Raw genomic sequence first — 21,391 nt, forward strand, 5'->3', positions numbered from 1 at the left:
ACCAGAAATCACAACTCCCTGTGACTCACAGCATCTCACAAAGACAAAAACTCATGTTCCCAAGGCTGTAGCATACAAACATTGCAGCCGGGGCCTCAGCTAAAATCCACTAATAACCTATGAGGCTGTTTCCCATGATTTTTCTGTAGGTCTCCACCACCCTTTACTGTTTTCTCTGTGATTTCCAAACTAACACAGCCTCCAGGGAACACCTGAAGCCCCTTGGCTCGCCTTGCTTCCATCACTGTAACGTGGTGAGCTGTGGCATTGCCCATGCCCTCTTCTCCAAGCAGAAAACCAACATGCTGAAGCCATCACTTGTCTGCCTCCAGCATTGCACAGCTCCTTGCAAACAGCCAGCAAAATGCGGGCGCTGTGGCAGCACTGCTTGCAGCAAGGAGGCTGACTCACAGAGGGGAGTCAAACCGCAAAAAAACACTCGCTGGCTCAGTGCTCACAGCTGTCTGTCTGCTGGGACACATTTTAGTGTCATTTCTAGAAACACTTGGGCTCTTGTTTTACCAGGAACCACCCTAGAGGTGACACAGGTGGAAAAGAAAAGGTCCCAGGACGTGAAATCTGTCCTTACTTCCCTCTCACATTTACCAGCCTCAGGCCACAGGGTGTTGTGCAGTGGCTGGGGGCTCCCTGCACACACACCCCTCCGTCCCCCAGAGCCAGACAGCCCCTGGCATACTCTGACTGAGCCTTCATCTCTCTAGGCTTCGCTTCAAAGGAGGACCTGAACCCAAAGCCACTGGAGGCGACCTCCCAGGGGAACCCAAGTACGTACATCAGAATTAATTTCATAATTAAGCAATGCTATTTTGTTAATTACCTGCTACTAGAATGTGTTCAAATTAAGTAGCAACAGGGAAGTCTTGAAGAATCCCAAGAAACTCAAGGAATGCATTTTCCTCCAAGGAGGATGGACGATTGATCTCCATCAATCCCTCTGACAGACGCAGTTGGATTTTGCTTCTGTAGGAACAGGAGCACAGCCGAAGTGTGGCTTACCTGGGTGGCAGATGATGGCTGCTCACTGTTCCCTCTTCTGGCGCGAGTGCAGCTCCATGGTCCCGGGGCATGCAGCTTCTCTGGGGGGTTTCAATGGCAGAGTACAGGAAACCAGTGCGCTGTGGCCAGCGATGGACGAGCAAGCTCTGCTGACCATGCACACCTTTGGCAATGTGGGCGCAGGCACCCTTCCCATTGCAGAGGGTGGGAGGGAGAAAAAGATGCCTAAGAAAGGGACCCAGCAAGGAGAGAGGGTCTGTATCCTGGAGGAGATGTAGAAGGAGTATCAAGGAGCCCTTAGTCTGAGGATGGAGTTGTTCCCTGCTCTAAAAAGCAACCCTTGCACAGCTGGTTTTGCCCATTAACTCGTCAGCAGGTTTGCCCATTAACTCATCTTGAGATGGGGCCCAGAAGAGAAGGAAAAAGGGAAAGCAAATCACAATTGCAGAGGTGGGGTCCTCCTTCTCCTCCTCCTCCCAGGAAGCCTCCCTGAGGAGGGGGCCTCACCCTCCCACTGGCCCCCAGCCACTGGTGCCCACCCTCCTGCAGCTGAGTCTCGCAGCACTTGCAGCTCAAGGACTGTACATTACATGCTGGCCCAAACATCCTACATGCTAAGGTGCCCAACCTAATGCTCCTAATATTGTTTTTTCCCATCAAAGAAAGTCAAATACACCTAAAACTGGTACAGAAATAAGGGAGAGGGGAAAAGGGGAAGGATCTGCCCTTGCAGACCCAAACTCACTGCAGGAAAGCAGAGCTCAGGACAGCTCCCTGCAGAGCAGATGCAGGCTGCCGTCTTGCAGAGCCCATGTCCAAGTGCAGGAATCCTCCTGCCATCCGAGTCAGCTCCAGGAATTAAGTTGGAGCAAGCATCTAAGTCTCTGAATGCTCAGCCCCTGTTGGCTGAGAAACTTCCACTTTCCACGTATACATTGCATGATGTATTTCCCTTTTAAGGCCAGGAAATTCAAGAAAATTTGGACGTTAATTGAGGTATTATTTGTTGTGAGTTCCCAGCCTTGCCTCACTATCTGCTGTGAAAGAAAACAGTTCTCCGTCACGCTCCTATAATTCAGCATTATTAGAATTAGAAAAACAGACGGCTATGGGAGAAAAAAATTGAAAGTAATGAGATGGGAGGCAGTTGCATAAGCCGGTAGGAACAATCGGCACTTTGTTGCCTTCAGGCTATCTAATGATTAAAACACTGTTTTGGAGAGTCTGATTGGTAGGAGGCACCATCGGAGAGAAATCAAGAGATGCAGACAGCAGGAGAAAACAGCGCTCCATTTAAGCCAAATGTTTGATCCCGCTCCGGGTCACGGTCCAGCTGCCAAGTGAGTCACCACTAACATGCAGAGAAGGGCGGGCTGGTAGGCACTGCAGGCAGCACTTGCAGAGACACAAAGATGAGGCTCATCCGTGTCATTAGCAGAAGGCCTTTGGGTGCAGGCCTAGGTTTTCTAGAAGGACTTTTAGCTGAGTGAGGCAACACCCAAAAGTGCTGCTGCATGCACGGAGGCAGAAGTACAGCTGTACTTTGTGGGAAGTACAGCTACGAAAAGGACCAAAAATATTTTACACGCTTGTGTCTCTCCCCTCAGGTTGCAAGGTTGACTTGTCCTTCTTGATGGATGGGAGCTGGAGCATTGGTAAACGCCGCTTCCAGCTCCAGAAGCAGTTCCTCAGTAACGTGGCTCAAGCCCTTGGCATTGGCAGCGCTGGGCCCCTGATGGGCATCGTCCAGTATGGGTAAGGGCTGCTTCTGCACCAGCTCACCTGCACCCAGACAGGCCAGGGCAGAGCAGAGCAGCAGGGTCATCCAGCTTTTCACCTCTACTGCTACTTAAGGTTGAACGTGATCCAAAATTACACCCACTGTGGCCTTTTCAACAGATGCTGAGACGAGCACAAACAAGCATGCATTTATGCACAAGAGGCTACAGACCTAGCTCTGTTTTGTTATTGCCAGAAACAAGAATCATAACATTTGGAGATGCTTGTTGCTGAAACACTAAAACCTCACCAGTACAGCCTCCTTGATACCTTATATTCTCACTCATATTCATGGCACGGAGGCATTTTGTTGTCAATGCTGGTGCTCCCATCTTGGGGCCTCTACTGTGGCTGTGCATGCTGACCAGCCCTGTCTTAGGGGGAACCCAAAGGGAATAGGGCACAATCATTCCAGATAATGGCATCGCCCTGCCTTAACAAAACTTGTTGGGCTCCTTGCTTCAAGAGAGCAGTTTGTCCCCATCTGCTGCCTTCCCCCTCTTCTGGCATGTCCTGGGAAGAGGTACTCCCATCACTGGTGGGTAGGGGTGTGCGCCCCAACAGCAGCATCTGTGGGGCTAGTGTATGCTGAAGGCCTCCCACCTGCACTACCAGGACCCAGGTAGTGCAGACAGCTCCTAAAACTCCCATACTTCTGTATGTAAGGCAAAAAAGCTGACGACTGCTTCTTACTTTTTCTTTTTATCTGCTAGTGATGACCCTTCCACAGAATTTAACCTAAAAACTTATGCCAACCCCAAGGACCTAAGAAACGCCATTGAGAAAATCCCACAGAAAGGCGGACTTTCCAACGTTGGTAGGTGACGGGCTGCGTGCACGGCCTCAGCTCGGGGAGGGCTCCGGGGGGCCTGGAGCAAGACTGCGCCTCCTCTCCGGGTGTGGAGGCCATGGGCAGCAGGGCCCAGTGCTGGGGCAGGGCTGGCTGGAGCACACACTCTGCCTGTAATGTGCCTTCCTTGGTCCAGGCTGCTGCAAGTCCATCACGAGTGGCCAGGAGCTACCTTTCTTCTCATGGACAGATCCCACTGATGCATTGGTGGCCAACTCCAGCTGCTGTGGGACACCAGGCGGGGGCAAATGGGGCTCAGCACAGCTGCCAAGAGGGTTCAGGAGGTGCTGGCACCAGCAGTGGTAACCTCCCTGCCTGCTCACACAGCCCCAGAAACCACATTCCCCAGCTCTCAGCGTGGCTCTAACACTTGGGCCTGCACTTCGTCCACCATTCCAGGAGTAGGTTGTTCATAGCCCCGGAGGGACTGTCAGGCATCACCAGACAGAGCACTGCTGGCCCTGTAACTCATCCTCAGTCTCTTTCTTTTTCCAGGAAAGGCACTTTCATTTGTTAACAAAAACTTCTTTTCGGATGCTAATGGAAACAGAGGTGGAGCACCCAACGTGGTCGTGGTGATGGTGGATGGGTGGCCAACCGACAGAGTGGAGGAGGCCTCCAGGTTGGCCAGGGAATCAGGGATCAACATTTTCTTTGTCACTATTGAAGCAGCTGCTGAAAACGAGAAGCAGAATGTTATCGAGCCTAACTTTGTGGACAAGGTACTTAGCGGGCTGGGCTCTGGCTGGAAGCTTGGTGTGAACTCAACCTTTTTCTAGTGATTTTATTCAGTGAGCTCAAGCAGTCCCTCTCAAAGGACATTTTGCTTTCTTTCTTACCTCTCAGGGTTACTTCTGGTCCTGCTCACACTGTCTTGATGTCTCACATACAAAGAGGCAGCAGTGATGAAACCAGAAAGGGGATCTTTCTGAAACTTGCTAAGAGAGACAGCAAACTGTCTGACAGCAGATCTCTGATCCGAGGCACATCACGGAGCAAACAGCTCTTTGCTGACTACCCATTGGCACAAACCTGCAGTCATTCTGAGGCAAAAGGTCTAAATGTCCAGCAGCGTGACAAAGCACAAGCACAGCCTGTGCTTTCGGTGACCTCCTGCTGTGCCTCTCCCACCTGGCAAAGGCTGGGAAGCCCTGAACAACCCAGCACCCTTGCTGCACTGACAAGTAGGTCCCACACATACCAGGGCTGGGACACTCAACGCACAGGCACATCTCAGTTGTTAGCCACACTGGATAGCTGAAGCATTTGTTTCCATGGTTGAGCTGATGTGGATTATTTTTCCTTGGTTATTTATTTCTACTGCTATGAACTCTTGGAAAAGGAGAAAATCCCTGTCGTGTGCAGAAAAACAAAACAACAGCAAACAAACAGAGAACACAAGCCTTGCACTACGTGCTTTTGGCACTAATAGTGGTTGCCTGCTCAGTAGTGCCTCAGGACAAGCTGGCACAAGGTTATGGCAGGAGGCATCTACCAAGTGCCAGACCTGCCTGAGCTCAGGAAGCCGGACAGTTATCTGTTATTTTCAGAAAACAGACTCCCGTCTGAACCATGTTACTCTGCCATGAAATAATTTTCCATGAGTTTCAGGGCTGTTCCAGAGGGCTCCACCGTCTCCGGTCAGCATTTAATTAGACTATAGCCTTATTTGCATTTACTTTTCAAAAGAGCAAAGCAAGTCTCTGTGAACCTGCCAGAGAGCACAAGTAGTAGAGGTGACTTAAAATAGGAAGGTAAAGAGGGAATGGTGACCTGACACAGCTGCGTCTCGACACTAAAATTGCCCATCAGACCCCCACATACTCAATTTCCCCCACTCCCTGCTCTGTGCTGCCCCTACTTCCTAACTGCACTCACCTGATTCCCACTGATCCTCCAAAAGCTTCCCTCAAATCTGCTCCCTACAAATATTCAGTTACAAAGATAAATATATTTATGTATTTTTTTTTCTATCTTTATGTGCTTTTTGCATTGCTTGTTCTTTTTTTTTTTCCGGTTCTTTTTTTTTTTTTTAACATGGGTGCAAGCCAGGGAGAAACCAACTTCAGTCCCAAGTTTCAGATCAAGGCAGCAGGGTCTGTCAGCAGGCACAACTCTCCTGGTTGGCCTAACCCTGAGGGGGTAGGAGCTGACATTGCTGTCTGGCAACCACGTCTGGCTGAGCCACGCTAACAGTGGCTCTGTGATTTGGATGCTTTCTCTGCAAACAATATAACTTATCTAAAAAAGCTTGACAGGTGGCAAACTTGGTTATTACCCTTCTTTCACGGCTATAATATCAGCTCCATCCCACAGCTTTTTTTAAAAAAGGGCTGAAAAACCTGGCTCCTTAGAGAAGCATCTGTGATGTTACATTGACGTCATTTCCCAGGGAAGCAGATGGTGACTGGAGGAGAGGCCCCTTCAGACTCCAGCATTGCTCTTTCCAGGAGCCTAAATTTACGGTTTAGCTAAAATCCCAGCTGAAGCAGGCGGTCCGAATTTCCACTGCATTCATACTTGTGGTGTTTTGCAGGCAGTGTGCAGAACAAACGGTTTCTATTCCATCAGCGTGCCCAGTTGGTTTGGCCTACACAAGATCGTCCAGCCCCTGGTGAAGCGGGTCTGCGACACCGACCGGCTGGTGTGCAGCAAGACGTGTCTCAATTCAGCTGACATTGGCTTCGTAATCGATGGCTCCAGCAGTGTTGGCACTGGCAATTTCCGCACTGTCCTCCAGTTCGTAGCCAACATCAGCAAGGAATTTGAGATTTCGGACACCGACACCCGCATCGGAGCTGTCCAGTACACGTATGAGCAGCGACTTGAGTTCAGCTTCGACAAATACAGCACTAAGCAGGACGTGCTGAGTGCTATCAAAAGGATAAGTTACTGGAGTGGTGGGACCAGCACGGGGGCAGCCATCAGCTACACCTCCGAGCAACTGTTCACCAAATCCAAACCCAACAAAAGGAAGATCATGATTCTCATTACAGATGGCAGGTCTTATGATGATGTCCGAGTGCCAGCCATGACAGCTCACCAAAATGGTAAGCTCTTCTGTTATCTACTCTTCCTGCACACTTCCACATTTATCCAGGTCAGAGAAACACAGTTTGCTATCATGCACAGACACTGCAGGAACCCTTAGGAAGGAAGCATAGCACCTCATCCTGGGATCCCATCAAGCTCTAAACAAGACCACCATCTGTTCTCTATCTGAATGAGGAACTTCACAAAAAAAAAAAAAAAAATCATACAGGTATAGCAAGATGCAGCTAAACCTAGGAGATCTCCGCAGATTTCTACTGTCTTAGTAACACATGAAGCTTCCTTTGGCTTTCCAGTCAGGCTATTCATACATCTCACAGTGCAATAGCAAGACATTGGAGCAAGAAGCTATTGTTCAGATCCCCATTTAGAGCTTTACTATTATCTAAGCCTTTTTGCTATTGGCAACAGGCATTGTTCCAATGCACAAACCAGGCCTTTCTTCCAATTTGACGATGCCACTTTTAGACAGAGAGGGTACCACAATTCACTGCCCATTCTTAGTGGCCTGGTAACTATGTTTGCAGTATTTGTGTTAACCAATTTAATTTAATGCAATGAAAACTATTATGCTCATTCTTATCTCTGGGTTTCTTTCCAGGAGTTATAGCTTACTCCATTGGAGTTGCTTGGGCTGCTGAAGATGAACTGGAAGCCATCGCAACAGATCCAGATAAGGAGCATTCCTTCTTTGTGGATGAATTTGACAACCTCTACCAATTTGTTAATCCACTCATCCAAAACATTTGCACAGAATTTAATTCACAGCCACGGAACTGATGGAGTGGAACAAGGCAGGATCCTTGGGCATCATGATGAAAGCACAGAAAATGCTGCCGGAGTAATGCCAGCCCTGATCTCAAGAAGTACCAACACTGGTTTTCTCTGGCACATTCCGGTTAACAAAGTTGATTGCATCCTTATGTATGATAATGCTCTGTGTAGGCTGTTGGTTTCTTTTTTTCCCCCTGCAGGCTTCAGAACCTCAGATTTGGATGGATAGTAAAAGAGGAGGAATTAAATGGAGGTGTTGGAAAAGCTGCTTCAGGTATAGATCCCCAGCTCATCTGATTCCCACCTCTGGGCACACACAGGCTTGTGTTCCAGGGTTTCACAGCACATCACTGATACCACAGTGTTGTTGGACAACCCATAAACCTGGGTGGTTTATGGACCTGGTCCTAGCACCCTCACCCTTTAAGATGTGCCACCTGCTTCCTGGGGGACCAGGTCCCTTCAGGGAGCAGCAATGCTGCTCAGCTACAGTGGCTGAAGCACCTCTACGTGACACCGCCTGGCACCTGTCACACGAGTCAGGATTGAAATCCCAGACACAAACTGGGAAGTTAACCTTCAGCTAGTGCAAATTCAAGTATTGAGATTTATCCAAACCCAGAGACTGAAAAACCAGCGAGAGGTCAGAGTCAAGCTGTGGGATCTACAACCATTTAGCAGCCCCAGTAAAGCTCCAGATCCACACAGCAGCCAACATGCAGGAGCTGGAATCTAATCTCCCGCAGCACGGCATTAAAGTGTGGTTAGATAAAAGAAATAACAATCTTACCCCCTTAGCTCACTGGCTCCACTTCATCATGTAGCTCAAGGCCTGCTGCATAGCAGGAGAGCTGCAGAGGCAGAAGAGGCTCCTTTGATAAAATTGTGAGTTTAGGCTGCACACTGTCTGAAAGGTGTTTGAGACCCCCACTGCTCTGTCATTAAACTACGGCACAATTGGAACATCTTACAGCAGTCTTTAGTGTGTGGATAATTATTTAAGAGCCATTACAAAGATTTAAAAGGAAAGTATCTTAAAGTCCTGTATTATACACCGGGAAAAGCAGTATTTCTAAATTTTAAAGGCATCCTTTTCTGAAGTTGGGGTGGACTTCTGTTTTATGGGTTGATTTCAAAATATACTTTCTACAGCCCTGAGTTATTCAGAATTCACAACTGTTTCTTATGTGAAGAGGTCAGCTGGTCAGCAACGGGAGGAATGACACATTAAGAGGGTCTAAAGGATTGCACTACAATCAGGAAGCAGCAATTGCTGGTTGTTTCCATCCAGTGCCATTTAAGAAAATACATTCCTTAAGCAGAACTTACAGAAGGAAAGGGATGATGTTTCAGTGCCAGTAAAAATGTGCATGTTCATGCACCTTATGGCAGTCAAAGCAGCACCACATCAGGCTTATGGAAATAACAGGAAATTGGAAGAAATTAAAGCTCAAATTTCACATCTTACTCACAAACCTGATTTTTAATAACCTTTACAGTTTTAATAAATAACCATGACCCAGGATGTTATTATTCACATAAAAAAATAATAACTGAAGTTGCCAAAGGAGACTTCTTTCTGTCAATAAAATGTACATGATCTTTCAAATCTTTGTTTAGAAATATAACTGAAGTAGCTTAAAAATTACAAGTGAAGTAACCATAATTCAAATTAACACAGCCACTTCTACGTGATCTCCCTAGCACGGTAACATACATGTAAGCCAGGCTAGGGTCCTCTCATGAGGTGCTCCAACCATTACTACCAAAAGCAATACTGGATGAAGCAGTGTTTTTACACAGGGATGGTTCATATCTCCCTCTTTAAGAAAAAACATTCACTTCTAGCTTTAAATGAACTTTATCAATATGATAATGCTATCTTCACAGAAGACACAGGTCATTGCCAGCTTCCAAAAAACAAAAGCAAAGTCATAAAAGATATTTGCACACAGTTTTTAACACTAACCTGTGCTGCAGCACTTGCCCAGCAATAGCCTCTTGGCTTGACAAAACTAACCATTAGTGACAGAGAGTTACATAGAGGAGCAGCCCTGGTAGCTCCATCTTCAGACCCACTTCCCTCACCACTGTTCTGCTGTTCATTCTCTGTCAACAAGGAATATTACATGGGCTGGATGAACCCAAACACATACAACAGATTTATTGGGGACTTTAATTCAGATGCCAAATTCATAATCTGAAAACCCATTTGCAGTTGTAGCTAGCTGAGAAGGCCTAGGCCTTAACTTCTAACTACTCTTAAGATTGCAGCCAAATTTTTAATGCAACAGCTTACCACTGCAAATCAATTTCCGTACTGGCCGTACCCTTGCAGCACAGGAGACTGGCACTCCTCCACGGGTGCTCCCAAAGGCTGTGCCTGTGCTCCCCCGAAAGCACAGCACAGATGGCCAAGGCATTAGGAACAGCTGGAGTCACAGGTGTTCTTTAGGACGGACTTCTACCAAAAGCTTAAAGCAACAACACTGAGTTTTCAAACACTCCCCACAGAAAAGCTGAAGAGCTATCTTCAACCACAAGCATTTATTAAGGGCACAGCAGGGTTTGTTGTTGTTGAAATGGTTTGTCCTAAGTTCACAGAACACCCATGGTGCTCAGTTGCCAACAAGCAATTTTATTAAGTTCTTGAGATGACCTTCAAATTAATTTTTCATCTCTCATCTAACCTGCGATGCTCTACCCATAAACACTGTAAACTCAAGTGTAATCCTCAGAAGCTGCCAAAATATGACCTTCGTTGAAAACACAAGCGTGGATCGGCACAGAACGCGTTCCTCTTTTAACCCTTCACCTTTCATAGCAATGAAAATACTCATCACATCTACTGAAGTCTTGAAATAATATTAAAAAATGATAATACAGCTTCATAAATGTTTGAATGGGGTATATTTGGAGAAAGCAGCAGAGCTCTTTTTGTAATATATACAAGCTGTTTTGAGCTTCTCAATACAAGTTGCTATATATTTTGCAATAAAAATGTCCCAAAGGCATTCGAAGTACGTTGCCTCATATGTAATTCAAAAAGTAAGTTTCAAATACGGTCCATGTCATGTTAGTTCCTGAAATACAGCTGAGGCTTCCACAAAACTTTAGCAAACCTAGTAAGACTGGAAAAAAAACAAAAACAAAAACAACACAAGTGTTTTGTGTTTCAACATCATTTTTTTTGTTGGTTTTTTTTTGATAATTTTTTTTTTTTTACATACTCAGCTGAAGAAAAAAAAAAAAGCCTAGAAGTGAGCTAGCAGAGGAAGGACCACCAAATTACTGATCAGAGGAACTCTTATTTGAAACTGTACTGACCTTTGGGGTGGAAGCTGCAGCCTGGCTGGGGCATCCAAAAGAGTAGGGCACCAACAGGTTGGGCCTAGAGGCAGGCAGGCAGCCAGAGCAACTACTCACTGGCTATACAGCCAAGAGGAGTCTGATCACCCTCTCTCTAGGACATGGGCATCTTGGCACTCAAGAGTTGGGCTGGTGGCTTATCAGTGCTCAGCAGTCACAGTGCAGAGCATGCACCAGGAAATGGACACCACCTAGGGGGGGCTCAATGTGGGGGCAGCACCTTTCCCTCAAACTCCAGCAGCAACTCCCCACATTATGCATTATGTCAACAACCTGAGTTCAGTTATCTCAACAGACAGAGGTGACAACCCTGTTTCTCAGCAGTGTGTTACTGAGGCTAGTCTGGATGTAGGATGCTTGAACCCACTGCTGTCACTGCGCACAAGAGGCATCGCCCACCATGTGCACCCTCTGGCTCCTCAGCTGCTTCAGTACACAGAGGCCTTCCCTGTGGCAGCTTCTCAGCTTGCTCCTCCTACCACCACTCTCCAGCACATGAAGTAACAGTGCCAGGAACCAGGAAAAAACTCGGGTTAAACATCCAGACAGGCCCAACCCAACCTAAACTTCCTTAATAGATCTAGTACCCTACCCATCAGCTCCACAGGTCTTACCCATGCTGAGGTGGCAAGTCAAAGCAAGCAGTACATATGAGAAATGAGACCTAGAAACCAAACAGTAAGAAAGTTTTCTGTGCTATACATACCTTAATTTATTTTGTGGTTGAATGAAGTCACCATCTCTGTCCTTCTTCTAGCTATTTTTCCCTGCCCACCATTATGGAAAGCAATTAAGCCAATTCCATTTTCTTTTCCACCGCCATCTCAATTTGAGGAAGTCTTGGACAACAGCAAGCAACCTACGTTTGCTAAGTCGTACATTAAAAACATCACAGTGTTATCTGTATAACCAATGAGTGTCTCAAATCCCTCAAGGTAGTCTTTAGGCCTCCTGTGTGGGAGGGTAACTCCTACATTGTTTTCTCCTTACCTCACGAATCTTCTGCTGACCTTCTCTGGAGGCAAAACAGGCTGAATGCATTTGTACCATCATTTCACACAACAATCCCTATTTTCCTCTGAGGAGGGAAGAGGAATAGGACTAAAGCAGAAGGCTTATTTCACCTACCGGGGAGAGAGAAGAGATGAGAACTTCATTTGTCCCACCTACAAGCTTAAAAACCCCAACAGGACGGACTTGCTGACAAGTTGTTCTGCTCGGTTCTGTGTAGGTTCCCATACCACCCCCTCAGCAGCGTTGTTCTGAGCGTTTTCCCGTAGCAACGCGGCTACCATCTGTGATGTGTGGTTTGCTCTCCCTCATCCTCTCCCCAAGGGCAGAACCATGCGCTTATTTTTATTTTAAACAAATGTTCTACCCAGGAAGCGCACCACGTTTCACCGTGATCAGGGGAGGCTGATAGTTCCTGAGCAACCGCACCATTCCCACCCTGCACGCGTCTTCAGCCGAGGCAGACAGCAGGGACCGCGTGCCTTATGCAGGGTGCCAACAGTGACGAGGCAACAGAACAGTACAAAAACAAGGCATATGGAGAACGGAAAAATTGAGACAGCCCCGTAAATGGTAACCCTCGGTGCAGTTCAAAAGGTTCACATGAAGTCACCTCGAGCCCCTCCACACCCAAGGCTACTACTTGTGCTAGACTGTGTGCACTTCCCCCTCCCGGTACATACTCTAAGAGCACAAACTTTAGGAGAAAAACACAGAATTATGAACACAATACAAAATGTTGAAAAATAGTATTTATTAGCACCCAATTTACATAATTATATGGTACAAATGACACTTACTTGCTGCTGTAACATTAAATAAAGCTGCTCTTAAAAACCATTGCTTGTTTCTGGAAGTCCATGTGATTTTGCTCAGCACAGAACGCGGGTACAGTATACAGCTATCCCACTTCACTACTGTCATATCAATATAAATACCTGCGTGGTTACCTCAACGTGGTCTCATTTTAAATGGCACACTAACATATGCAGATCTATATAATTTTAATGACAAAATAGTTATCTGGATTATTCAGGCAGGTGAATATAGCTTTAAATAGAACCTATCCAAGAAGTTTCACGAAGTATGAATTGCAGTGAAAAAGAGAAAATTCAGGGCTGCAATCAAGAAGCTCAAAAATATAGTGGTGTATTTCAAAATAATCTCCCTCTGAATTTTCTATCTTGTCATTTCAGATATTTATCCAGGATTTTAAAATATTGAATTTTAGTAAAAGTTTAATACTAAGTGTTTGAAGAAGCATTTTCACGTATAGCAAATATTTATACTTTTTCTTATAAAGGCTTATCAAATCTTTGATCTTTGGAGAATGATCACTTTTTCACTTTTTTTTCCCCCACAAGAAGCCTTTCTGAAATCTTTGAAACATGTGAGTTTTTTGAATCCTTACTCCCAAGAAAACTATTTCCTTCACAAATTAGAAAACAGTATTTCTCACTTAAAAAAAGAAAAAAAAAAACAAAACACATTCACTTTTGTACAACAGTAGCATTTAAACAAGGTAGTTTGGTGGTATTGTAGTTCGACAGCTTTGTACCGAGCCATACACAAACTGACAAGCAGACTATTACTCAACAAGTAGGCATTTCTCATTTGGATTCACCACTTTGCAAGACACTTGAAGCCCAACATTTTTTCAAAGTAGTCATTCAAAACTGGCGTGCAAAATCATAACCTCAGCATAATTCTGAAGGGGAATCTTAACTTCCTTTAGCTGTTTAAGCAAGAGTTCATATATAAGTCACAGTAGCCTTTTCCTATCAACTGTCATGGAAGTGGCCTAAAACAGAAGAGGAGCAAACGGAATTACTAACATTTAAGTGGTTCCTACCTCTGGCACCTTCTCTGAAAGAACTGTCAGGTAACTAACTTCAACAGGTTTTCCTTTTGTTTTGCAAGGGGAGTAGTTGAATATAAACAACAACAACCCAAACTGTGATCATGCTGAAAATTACTTCAATTTTACTAGTGAAAATCCCATAAAGAAATTTGCTTTTTTTGCTTTTTTTTTTTTTTTTTTTTTTAATTTTTTAACCCGACAGTTTCTTTTAAAAGAAAACAACTGAGGATATTTATATGAAATACAATGCAGGTATGTGCTGCAAATATTAATAGAAAACCTTACAGCAACAATATTTTTCTTATCACAGATTTCTGTAAGTTTCAGGTGCACAATTCAAGGAAAATATAGCACAAGACTGCTTTTCAGTCTGTTTGGGCTATAAAGGTACAAGAAATTATTAGCAAACATGCTCATTTCGCATTTCCAGAAAAAGTGCTCACATACGAGACAGTTTTCAAAACCTATGCATGTTTGTAGATGCCTGACTACATGGAGACAATTCTAGGAGCCATACATCTGAAAACGATCTACATTCAAAAAGCACTATCTCAATGATAGGAAAAATAAAAAAATAAATTCTCAATGGAAAAATATTAGCTTGAAGTCCATTGCTTTTCCCTTATACAATGTTTTTGGCTGCTTTTGTAAGTAATGCAAAGCAATGAAAATATTTGGCTTGGAGACAAGTTATCCCTTTCCTTGCAGAGCAGGACAAATTCAGCTGCTTAAATCTTCTCAGCTTTACAGCCTAACACTGGTGTGGGGACCAAGGCTTTCTGTGAAATAGCAAGGAACAATCTGGGGGGGCTGCAATTCAAGCGGAGGGAATTGTCCACACAAGGCAGCTTCAAAAGCACACGTGCAGGCATGGTTTGACCACGGGGGCGACCTCCCAGGATCACAGAGTGGCTTGGCAGCACAGACTGCACAAAGTTAGTGGAGCACACAACACCACAACTTGGTCAGGATGGGCTGAAGGGCACGTGTTACTGAATGACACTTTAGTTCATCTATACTTTGTCATCCAGCAACAAATCTCTCTTGACAATGACCCTGTTCAGACCCACGAACTGTACTATGGAACTGGAATTACACCTTCTGTAGTAGAATTGAGATTATCAGAAACCCTAAATGGCACAGTACTTCCTAAGTCTTCACAACTGACAACACAGCAGCAAAATGAGGTCAGCAGGTGGGATAAGAGAGAACTCAGCAGACTTAAATGAACTGGGAATAAGAAGGTACAGAACAGCCTTTTGGTGGTGGGAGGAGGAGGACCGAAGCCCAAACCCCAGTACCTTTCAAAAAACAGTCTGAAAGAAAAACAATAGTCCTTTACGAAATATACCTTGCAATGAGAGTCTACTGCAGATGGGATTTTAAGATTCCAAGGAAAATATAGCCTAAAGAAAGATTTAAGTGGGAAGATTAAAAATCAGAATACAGAAGACCGATAACCTGCACAACTGCTGTGTATATAGATGTATACAAATACACACATATACACACACACACACATATACACACATACATGTGTATATGTAAGCACAGGCAGAGGCATCATTTTAAAGGTCCCATTTACCAGGAGCTTCCCTCCCGGGATGAGTCCCACCAGCTGAACAAGAGCACTTGTCTGAGCAAAGGCTATTTACACACAGGTCATTTGAATCCCCCCCCACTCCCCACGTTTGTTCATTCGCTCTGTTGGGCCTAAGGCTACCTTTCAAAATGTGGGTTACTTCTTGTTGGTCAATCCATCTTTAACGTGATGGATTACACACTGCCTATGACTTGGGTTCTTACCAGTTTCACTGCGGCTCAGCAGAAACATTGCAGAGGTTTTGCCTAGCAGTTCACGGGCCATTAGTTTCAGTAACTGTTCTTCTCTAAACTGATGAAGCAGCCAGCACGGTTCACCAATTGTAACATCTTCAACTAAAGATATTGCCGGATTTAGATAGAACATTCTCAACGCCTCCATGTCCTTATGGAAAAAAGGAAGATTCCTGAAACATTTGTCAGATTTGGGCGGGGAGGGAAGAACAGGTTTTTCAGAAAAATCTTTGTTTCCTCTCTGTCACTCAATACTAACATCTCAACACCACTATGGTGCTCACCAGCAGCAGATGTCCAAAAAAAAAAAAAAATCAATGACTGTGTCAGACTGCAACATTTTATACAAACCAATTTACCATATGTGAACATTTCACTATTATATTCTGATGTTTGTTTTTCACTCTGTAGGCCAAGACAATTTTCACCATACAGCCACAATTTTCAGAATGTTTTTAAATGCTGTATTATAAGCAGCAGCATCTTTGCACAGTAGTTCCCATGAAGCTGATCAGAATTCCAGCTCACCCGCAAGAAAGCTGAAAAGACATGCAGGCTAAGCAAGTCACAAATCACCTGGAACCGCTGGTCCTATTCATTTATATGAGAAAGTAAAATCAAGATGACAAAGCAATATTTAGCAACGTATGCAAATAGGGGCACCTTGTCTAAAGTGACATAGTTTGAAATTCGAATGATATTCACCTTTGACACAAAAGGGCGTAATTTGGAATCTGAACATACACTAGAATTTGTCCTTCATACAACCTGCAACCAATGGACAAATGAATAAATCTGAAGAATCATTATGGGAAAACCTTGCTAACTTGCCACTCTATATTTGAAGGGTTTTCCTTTGCTCCCTGTGATACCATCAGGCTAAATCTGCACTGCATCCCAGCCTGATTCGGCTGAGATGACACAAGTTCCATGGAGGGCACGTTGGTTCTGGCCACTTAACTTGCTCAACCTTCCAGAGCTCAGCAAACAGCCTCCCTGATTCCCTCACTGCTCAGCACGATCCAAATGACCCCTGCCTACAGATCTTAAGTAAAATATGAATGATCTCATTTGCAGGAACTCTCATGCTGCAGAAATTATTCACGTTAGATTGCCAGTCTGATGCTTCTGCAAAGAAGACTGTTCCAGAGCTGTCTTGTACAGGCACAAACACAGTAACTGCATTTTCTTCCATAACTCAGCCTACTTTACCAGGTTTTACTAGATGTACTAGATATAATTTGTATTAAATGCTTCACAGTCAAGTAGGCTCCCCAGAACAGTCTGGAAAGACGCTGCCAAACCACAGTCTGAAAACGCTTCCAAACACACATCTTGAGAGGCATTCAGAAAACTTGCTTATCAGATGGTTATGCCTGCTTTTTAATTTCTTGTTTCCTGTGGGATGGACTAACGCTTCTGACAAGGAAACACTGCTGATGTGACACATCAGGTTATGGAAAGTGCTGTTCCCCAAAATGACACTGATTTCAGATGTGTTCCCTTCCCTCACCTCCATCCTTGTGTTTTAACACACAGGTGTACTGCAAAGGGTGGCGTAACTAAGTCCTTTATCTGTTTTACATTTATTCAGAAGGACAAGCTTCTGTTTAATTTAAATTCACAGCTGCAAAATGGTGCTGCACCAGCCAATCACAAAGCTGTATGGTGAACATCACACTTTTACTCAAACACATCACGTATGGGACTGCTACAATAATGTTATTTGAATACAGACTAGAAAAATAACCCACGCTATATAGCATGTAGTTGTCCACACTTCTTGGTAAAGAACCTTTGTTTTGTTTGTTTTTAAATCAAAATAAAGATGAATGAGATCTGAAAATAATCATCAGGTGATTTTTTAGTAAGCTCAATTTTTTACTTGGTGTGTCAAAACACTTCTGTCATTGAGGCACAATAAAAAGCAAGCCCAAGGATTATATAGCAGTGAGGGAAATGTATTCCACAGTAGAATTATATCTAGAGCTTCTTCCAGGCTATTCCAAATCATTTTGTGCAAGAGTTTTGGTAACCAAATCAAATACGTGAAAGCACACAGCACAGTGAAGTAAATTATAAATAAAAGTGAAAGTACTTAAAAAACCTAGTGGAACAATTTTCAATTTATGAAAGGATTGCAAATTCTCCCATTAAATTAGTTAGTAAAACCAAAATCAGTAGCACAGTAGTACATTAAAAAATTATGAGTTAACCATTAAAAAAAATGTAGCATGTATATTGCATACAGGAAAAAACTTAATGGTAAAATGCAATATACAGAGTTGCACAAAAATGTTTTTTTTTTTTTTTCCCCAAGAATAAGCATTAGGTCCAGTCTCATTTACATCTTTAGATGCACGTATCACATTCATGAAAGTTATCATGAAAGTTACCAATTACATTGAACCAGAAAGAGCTGCACGTTAAATGAAAAAAAAAATTAGCGCACTCAGAAGTTCAAAGCTTACAAAAACAGGTTAATCGTGAAACAGAAGTTAAGTACCTAGCTGCAAAAGAATCATAAAGACACACTGAAAGTGAGAGAGAAACAGGAGAAGCAGCAATGCTTAGTCTATATGTAAAAAATCTTATTTTTTCAGAACTACGATTTGGGCTTGTGAGACACCAGACCAAGAAGTTTGGACTTCCTACACAAAAGCATCGTGTTTTGGGCTGGGGGGAGGACATGGACAAACCACATTTACCAGATCACCTTCAGACTAAGTCCAACAACTCATTGCATATGCAATGGTGTTGTGGGCACCAAGACATGGAGAAATGAGCTAAAAAGCTGAAAACAAAAGAAGAGTTGTATAAAAAGAGCAGACTGAAAAATAGCTTGAAGAAAGTAGAAAGAAATGGAAATACACAGCTAGAAAGTACTGCCTACCTGCAGGTTCCAAATTACAAAAGTGATTAGAGATATTTTAAATGGCACAAAACATGGCTTGGAATACTGGCATGACGTTACAAAAAGAACTACTAAACATCACATAATTCCTCCTGTCAGTGAGAAGCAATCATTGAAATAATCTTCCAAAGGAAGCCTAATCGTTTAGAACATATACAAAACCTCACTGGCCAAGACAATATTAAAATGCACAAGTCTACAATCCGGCTTTAGCAAACAGATGGACTAGATAACCTAAATAATTTTTTCATCCCTAACTCCTATGATGATGTTCAGAAGATCTGGCAGGCTCATGCACAATACCCCGCAGTCCTACAAGTACGTGACCAAGTACAGTAAAAAGACATTGACATCAATTATGAAGACCAGCACAAAAATATATATACTCCACAACCTCTTTGTAAGGCTACATTTGTTTTGTTTTTTAAAGGCACCTCTTCCTCTAGCTATTGCCAGCTTTAAAAAAAAAAACACTTTTCAGTTTGAGCAAGAGCTCAATAGTGAGAAGGAAACATCTTTCAATTCACATTTGAACAGCCACTTCTTACATTCCAATTGTAATCAGAATGACAGTTTTAAAAAACAAGCATGCTGGCCTATTAGTTTTATGTACAGCAATTTAAACAACTAACTACATATCGTATTGTGGAAGCAAAAGCACAACATTCATTTCATACTCACGCCATTATCCTCTGTATACACAAACTCAAGAGAACTCTTAATACTAAAACATTAAAATGCACCCATGGAGTCTTCCCTTACTAGACATTTAATACAAGTTTACAATATATATACACATATATAATATACATAGCTTTTAGAATTTTTCAAATAAATCTTTGTAATTTCCTCTCCAAAAAGAAAATAAAATAATGACACTGAAAGAATATGAGTCAAGTACACAGAACTCTCACAAAGTTGAATGCTCAGTTTTGCAGCCAAGTTTCCCCCTTTTCATCATAACCAACACACTTTATAAAAACTAAATAATCTGATTTACTATTGTAGTCATCTGTTTCACGGTAAAAGTTCTAATCATATCTATGGAAATATATTGCATATCAATATCATGAAGTGACATATCTGAATATTCTGAGCAACAAAAGGTATTCCAGGATATTTTAGCAGTAATGTGTTGCAGGCTCAAACAGCACAGGTCAATCTTTTACTCTAAATAATACAGTTAATCTAAACTCTGAGTTCAGCTTCAAATGTGGTCCCATCTCCAAATATCACACTAAAAACAACATGGTCAAACCCTATGTTGTTATCTTTCAACGATTCCTTCTTAAAAAGTGTCAGTTTAAAGGTAAAGATTTTTATCAGTTTCCAGTCTTAACCTCACGCTGGTATTTGAAAGAGTTGCATGGATTGGGTTCTTTCCTACTCACACCAGCACCAGAAATAATCTCCAGCATCAATTCTGCCTTTCCTTCTGAGGAAAATGCCAGCTTCAGACTGAAGAGTAGTAAAACCTCTCATGATACGGAAAAGAATCCACTCACTTTCCTTTAAGAATGGGTAAAATCACTAAAATTTGTTTTAAAAGTTATTTGCCACTTGTATCAACAGAGAAGCACATCTGTTGAATAACTTAAAAAAGGACTCATTTTTCAGGTAATCCAATTAATGGCATAATACACCCAGTGAAGTGGACACGTTGAGAAGTTCCACAAATGCTGAAGTACGGAAATACCTCTAGAAGTGGCAGAATCTTTCAGACTGACTTTGTGTTGGCAACTATTACACTAGCAGGACTCACACAAAGCATCAGGCATAGGTTTAATATTCAAAAGTAATTGAACATGTCATGGTACCACAATGCCCAGAATGATACCTTTTTTTTTTTTTTTTTAAGCAGGAACAGAAAGAGATGAACATTTGATAGTTATATTGTAAAATAGTTTCTTTGGGAAGTCTTATGATAATTTCTTGTGCCAGATCTCCAAGAATAAACAGCATTATAAATCTGAATAAGTTAATCTGCTACTACAGTATATACAGACTGCTTCAGTCTGTTGTTAATTGGGACTAAAGGCTCAGCTTCTAGCCACACACTAATGCAGTCTTTAAAAAAATTATATAATTTTTTTTTGCAAACTAAATATTTGCTGTATAACACAGAAGATTTAATAAAACTTCACTGTATTTTCAATTTATGTTAGTAACTTGCTTTTCTTTAACCACATTTATCTTAAGCTAGCAGCCAGGTGGCTGAGATTAAGCATCAGCTACCTCTCTCTGAACAATCTGCTTAGTAATACCAAAGGGATGACAAAGTGCCTCTCACAAGACACAGTAATGAGCACGTGAACTGACACTTTTTCCAGGTGATTTGATTTTTAAGCACATCACGATTCCTCAATGAGAAGCATCCCAGAAAGTTTCCCTCTTCTCCCTCTCCCTGAAGCAATTAAACCCCTTCTTTCCAGTACTCCATTTTATTAATAGAGAATACATAGACCTAGTTTCACCCAAGGCCTGCCTGGACGAAAATTCACACCCTCTGAAATAAAAGCGCCTTTTTTTTTTTTTTTTTTTGAACTATTTGAAACTGAGAGTTTCCAAGCTCTCAGCACCAGCTGAGCTCACAGAAACCAGAACAAACTTCAATTTAGAAAACAGCACCCTGCAAAAACTAAACACTTACAAACATTCTCTGAATTATAGGGCAGGATAAGAAGATTCATGCCCACCTCTTCTCTTTTGTGCAGCTGGTTAAATATATACAAAGCTAGAGTTGAAATGGAAGCTCTCTGTCATACAAACACTTTCGCCAGGGCATCTGCTCCTGCACTGGCAATATAGCATTTGGATGGGTGGAATGCCACATCATGAATGGACTCATCAAATTTTTTGCGATGAGCAGTGAATTCTTGGATGCAGGTCTTGCTTTCAAGATTCCATAAGCGAATCGAACAGTCATGAC

The 21,391-nt window shown here is 42.9% G+C and overlaps 2 protein-coding genes across 7 annotated transcripts in view; one reads left to right on the forward strand and one right to left on the reverse strand.

The window, feature by feature from the left end:
- Positions 1-10,491, forward strand: part of VIT (vitrin) — a 54,099-nt gene extending 43,608 nt beyond the window's left edge. For all 3 annotated transcript variants that reach the window (XM_068676426.1, XM_068676427.1, XM_068676428.1), the window contains 6 exons: positions 723-785; positions 2,625-2,772; positions 3,510-3,613; positions 4,142-4,368; positions 6,183-6,696; positions 7,299-10,491. In XM_068676426.1, coding sequence (XP_068532527.1) covers positions 723-785; positions 2,625-2,772; positions 3,510-3,613; positions 4,142-4,368; positions 6,183-6,696; positions 7,299-7,477 — 1,235 coding nt within the window. In that variant the 3' untranslated portion in view covers positions 7,478-10,491. The remainder of the gene's footprint in view (positions 1-722; positions 786-2,624; positions 2,773-3,509; positions 3,614-4,141; positions 4,369-6,182; positions 6,697-7,298) is intronic.
- A 2,097-nt stretch (positions 10,492-12,588) lies between these two features.
- Positions 12,589-21,391, reverse strand: part of STRN (striatin) — a 69,201-nt gene continuing 60,398 nt past the window's right edge. For all 4 annotated transcript variants that reach the window (XM_068676439.1, XM_068676438.1, XM_068676437.1 and 1 more), the window contains one exon: positions 12,589-21,391. In XM_068676439.1, coding sequence (XP_068532540.1) covers positions 21,222-21,391 — 170 coding nt within the window. In that variant the 3' untranslated portion in view covers positions 12,589-21,221.

The sequence above is a fragment of the Anas acuta genome, chromosome 3 (genome assembly GCF_963932015.1).
Source record: "Anas acuta chromosome 3, bAnaAcu1.1, whole genome shotgun sequence".
In the NCBI taxonomy this organism is placed as follows: Eukaryota; Metazoa; Chordata; class Aves; order Anseriformes; family Anatidae; genus Anas; species Anas acuta.